General features: G+C 47.1%; 1 protein-coding gene across 1 annotated transcript; it reads right to left on the bottom strand.

Moving 5' to 3' along the window:
* Window positions 1-902: 902 nt before the first annotated feature.
* Window positions 903-4,257, bottom strand: LOC311120395 (tektin-2-like; the record flags this gene model as incomplete). Its single annotated transcript, XM_084194998.1, has 3 exons — window positions 903-3,472; window positions 3,686-3,811; window positions 4,102-4,257. 3 exons carry the CDS (start codon window positions 4,255-4,257, stop codon window positions 3,263-3,265), a joined length of 492 nt encoding a protein of 163 aa, XP_084051124.1. The 3' UTR covers window positions 903-3,262.
* Window positions 4,258-4,950: the final 693 nt, after the last annotated feature.

Below are 4,950 nucleotides of genomic sequence, written 5' to 3'. Positions count from 1 at the left end.
TTTCTTATAAGCGTCCGGGTTAGAGTCCCGTTCCTTGAAAGCGGCAGCTCTACCCTTTAGCTCAGTGCGGATGTTTCCTGTAATCCATGGCTTCTGGTTGGGGTATGTACGTACGGTCACTGTGGGGACGACATCATCGATGCACTTATTGATGAAGCCAGTGACTGATGTGGTGTACTCCTCAATGCTGTCTGAAGAATCCCGGAACATGTTCCAGTCTGTGCTAGCAAAACAGTCCTGTAGCTTAGCATCTGCGTCATCTGACCACTTTTTTATTAACCGAATCACTGGTGCTTCCTGCTTCAGTTTTTGCTTATAAGCAGGAATCAGGAGGATAGAGTTATGGTCAGATTTGCCAAATGGAGGGCGAGGGAGAGCTTTGTATGCGTCTCTGTGTGTGGAGTAAAGGTGGTCTAGAGTTTTTTCCCCTCTGGTTGCACATTTAACATGCTGGTAGAAATGAGGTAGAACGGATTTAAGTTTCCCTGCATTAAAGTCCCCGGCTACTAGGAGCGCTGCATCTGGATGAGCGTTTTCCTGTTGATTAATGGCCTTGTACAACTCATTCAGTGCAATCTTAATGCCAGCATTGGTTTGTGGTGGTAAATAGACAGCTATGAAAAATATAGATGAAAACTCTCTTGGTAAATAGTGTGGTCTACAGCTTATCATAAGATACTCTACCTCAGGCGAGCAAAACCTCGAGACTTCCTTAGTATTTGATTTTGTGCACCAGCTGTTGTTTACAAATATACACAGACCGCCGCCCCTTGTCTTACCAGAGTCAGACGTTCTGTCCTGCCGATGTAGCGTATAGCCTGCTAGCTGAATGTTATCATTGTTGTCGTTCAGCCACGACTCCGTGAAACATAAGATATTACAGTTTTTAATGTCCCGTTGGTAGGATAACCGTAATCTTAAATCGTCAATTTTATTCTCAAAAGATTGAACGTTGGCTAATAGGATTGATGGGAGAGGCAGTTTACTCGCACGCCGTCGGATCCTTACAAGGCACCCGGATCTGCGTCCACGATATCTCCGTCTCTTCCTCACGCGAATGACGGGGATCTGGGCCTTGTTGGGTGTCTGTAGAATATCCTTCGCGAACGCCTCGTTGAAGAAAAAGTCTTCGTCCAATGCGAGGTGAGTAATCGCTGTCCTGATATCCAGAAGCTCTCTTTGGTTATAAGAGACGATGGCAGAAACATTATGTACAAAATAAATTACAAATAACGCGGAAAAACACACATAATAGTACAATTGGTTAGAGGGCTGTAAAACGGCAGCCATCTTCCTCCGGCGCTGTTCCTCCAGTGCTAGCCTCTTTACACTGGGTTCCTGTTAAGGCTAGGGCTGATTTCAAGGTTTACATGGACTTGCTCCTACCGATCTCTCCGATTTGGTCCTGCCATACATACCTACACGTACGCTACGGTCACAAGATGCAGGCCTCCTTATTGTTCCTAAGCAAACAGCTGGAGGCAGGGCTGTCTCCTATAGAGACCCATTTCTATGGAATGGTCTGCCTATCCATCGGTCTCGACCTTTAAGTCTTTACTGAAGACTCATCTCTTCATTAGGTCCTATGATTGAGTGTAGTCTGGCCCATGGGAGCGAAGGTGAATGGCAAGGCACTGGAGTGATGAACCACCCTTGCTATCTCTGCCTGGCCGGCTCCCCTCTCTCCACTGGGATTCTCTGCCTCTGACCCTATTACGGGGACTGAGTCACTGGCTTACTAGTGCTCTCCCAAGCTGTCCCTAGGAGGGCTGCATCATGTCGTGCCTTTTTTCGCTATACTCGACTTGAGTGGGTTGAGTCACTGACGTGTTCTTCCTGTCCGGTTTTGCGCCCCCCCCTCGGGCTTGTGCGGTGGGGGAGATCTTCGTGGGCTATACTCAGCCTTGTCTCAGGGTAGTAAATTGGTGGTCTGTTGATATCCCTCTAGTGGTGTGGGGGCTGTGCTTTGGCAAAGTGGGTGGGGTTATATCCTGCCTGGTTGGCCCTGTCCGGGGGTATTGTTGGATGGGGCCACAGTGTCCCCCGAACCCAGTCTACAGCATCTGTGCTGCAATAGTCTATGTGACGGGGGGGCTAGGGTCAGTCTGTCCTATCTGGTGTAATTTTCCTGTCTTATCTGGTGTCCTGTGTGATCTTAAGTATGCTCCCTCTAATTCTCCCATCTCTTTCCCACCTCTCCCGGAGGACCTGAGCCCTAGGACGATGCCTCAGGCCTGATGACTCCTGGCTGTCCCTGTCCATTTCTGCTGTTCTGCCTGCGGCTATGGAACCCTGACCTGTACACCGGATGTGCTACCTTGTCGTGCTGCTGCCCCAGTTTCAACTGTTCTGCCTGCGGCTATGGAAGCCTGACCTGTCCACCGGACGTGCTACCTTGTCCCGGACATGCTGTTTAATTCCACTCTCTCCCTCTCTACCTCCCTCTCTACCGCACTTGCTGTCTCGACCTCAATGCTCAGCTCTGAAAAGCCAACTGACATTTAGTCCTGAGGTGCTGACCTGTTGCACCCTCTACAACCACTTTGATTATTATTTGACGCTGCTGCTCATCTATGAACGTTTGAACATCTTGAAGAACGATCTGGCCTTAATAGCCATGTACTCTTATAATCTCCCCCCCGGCACAGCCAGAAGAGGACTGGCCACCCCTCAAAGCCTGCTTTCTTTCTAGGTTCCTGCCTTTCTAGGCAGTTTTTTCTAGCCACCGTGCTTCTACATCTGCATTGCTTTTATGGGGGTTTTTAGGCTGGGTTCTGTATAAGCACTTTGTGACATCTGCTGATGTAAAAAGGGCTTTATAAATACATTTGATTTTAAATCCTTAATTAGCATTGAAAAGGTTAATCCATTCTTCTCTAATTATAAATCTCTCTCCCTAATTTGTGAATCACTCTTGTAACGTCAGTAGGCTACTAGACTATGCTTCAGAGGGGGAGGGGCAGGTAGTCTCTGCACACACTGGCAAAGATTTTCAGCTGGCAAACAGGCAGACACTGGAATAAGTTTGAGTGAGGGCTTTATAACGTAAAAGAACATTATAAACCGGGTTCAGTATAGATCACTTTCATTCTCGGTTCTGATTCTGTTCCTCATATGTAGTTATGTCGTGGTTTTCGGGTCTGTTCGCTGAACCCGTTCCAACCCCTGCTTTTGACCAGGGCACATAGGACTCTGGGCAAAAGTAGTACACTATAAAGGGAATAGGGTGCCATTTGGGATGCAACATCGGTCAAACGGTTTCTTACCACAGCTGCTCGAAGGCCTTGTCGATGCGCTGCTGGAGCACCCGCTGTGCTCCGTCGATCATCTCCACTTCCTTCTTCAGCTGGGCCTCCACTGGGTCGCTGACCAGCTCGTTGCCGCGGCGACCCTCCCTCAGGGTCAGGCACTCCACCGTGACCTCCAGAGGCACAGCGGTGGCCGCCAGTGCCCGCTCAGTCTCCTCCTTCCCCTGAGACACAGAGACAGAGCAGCCAAACTCACCTACGCTGTACTAGCACGTCAATACATCACCCTAAAACCTGGTTTATTGCAAAGTCTGATAAATGTAGAAAGCTGCCAGAATGTTATTTTTTTTTACCAGGTACTTCACACTTTCTGTTTTTACATTGAAACAACTGCATGCCAGATTAATACTAATCTGAAATTGAATTGCAAATCTCACCAGGGTTAAGGCATCCATCTCTTTCTCCACTTCCTGTGCGCATGATTCCAAAGTCTCTCTCCAGCGGGAGATATCCCAGATCCTATCACTCAGCCTGCGAGAGCTGTCACTCGTATCCCAGTTAGTCTGTGGGAGATGAGGTAGAGAGAGAGATGAGGGACAGAGAGATAAACCGAGAGCGGAGAGAGAGAACGAGTTAGAGGGGGGAGAAAGAGGGAGAGTGAGAGAGAGGATAGAGAGAAAAGGAGAGAGAGATTGCATGAATACCTGTGATGAGAATAAATAATAGTCCCTGACAATTGATGATGTGGAAACTAATTTATTAGGCTCTGTCTGTATAGGCCAATGTAACAGTCACAAAGTCAAGCAAGATCTTACTGAATTGGTTGTTTCATTACATAGTCACAATGTCTTACCTTGCTGGTTGTCTCATTGCGTAAGGCCCTCCCTTCCTGACGTGTCTTGTGTGAGATGTGTCGCCTGTGTTCTGCTGTGTCAGATATCTGCTTGTTACTGGTGTCCCAGTCGGACACACTGTACCTGAGCCCAGGCTTGGCACTTAGCGTGGCCATGGTCCTCACAGAGTCACAGGACTAAATGAAACAGGTGACACACAGGTATGATGAGACTGGAAACGAGTTGATGGAACTCTATGGGCCCTGATCAAAAGTAATGCACTATAGGCAATAGGCTGACATTTGGGACACAGACTGTTTACATGAGGGACAAGTATTGTCAAAATTTTTACATTTGATATGACGTGATGTTTGGGGAGGTTGTGGGAATAGTGCTGTCAGTGATGTGTAATGATCTGTTTGGAGTCATAATTTGCATGAAAGTGTATTTCCACCCTCTCTACCCACAGCCAAATGATCAAACCATTACTCACTCAAGGAGGAAATGAACTTGCATAACCTCTGTTCAAAAGCAACCTTTAGTTGATTAAGACTAGCTTTTAGGCTATATGAAAACTTATTGAATGGGAAGAGATGGGCTAGCTTGCACTGCGTCTAAAGCTCAGGGACATTTGATAGCTCATACATGGATGGGAAGGTTGTGCTGGGAGATGCACCTGCTGCTCTCTGGAATTGAATGCCTCAATACCACTTAACATTAATTAACTTCAGTATGAAAGTCATTATGTGGAACAATTAATTCCCTTTCATGTCATTACTCAGAGAACAGTATTGCCTAATAGGATTATGAGCCATAACAGTAGATCAATGCACAATGTCTTATCATGGCCATAAAACAATGGGTGTTTC

Source organism: Coregonus lavaretus, assembly GCF_964263955.1.
Source record: "Coregonus lavaretus genome assembly, contig: HAP1_SCAFFOLD_986, whole genome shotgun sequence".
Taxonomy (NCBI): domain Eukaryota; kingdom Metazoa; phylum Chordata; class Actinopteri; order Salmoniformes; family Salmonidae; genus Coregonus; species Coregonus lavaretus.
This window is presented reverse-complemented; position numbering and strand designations above follow the sequence as displayed.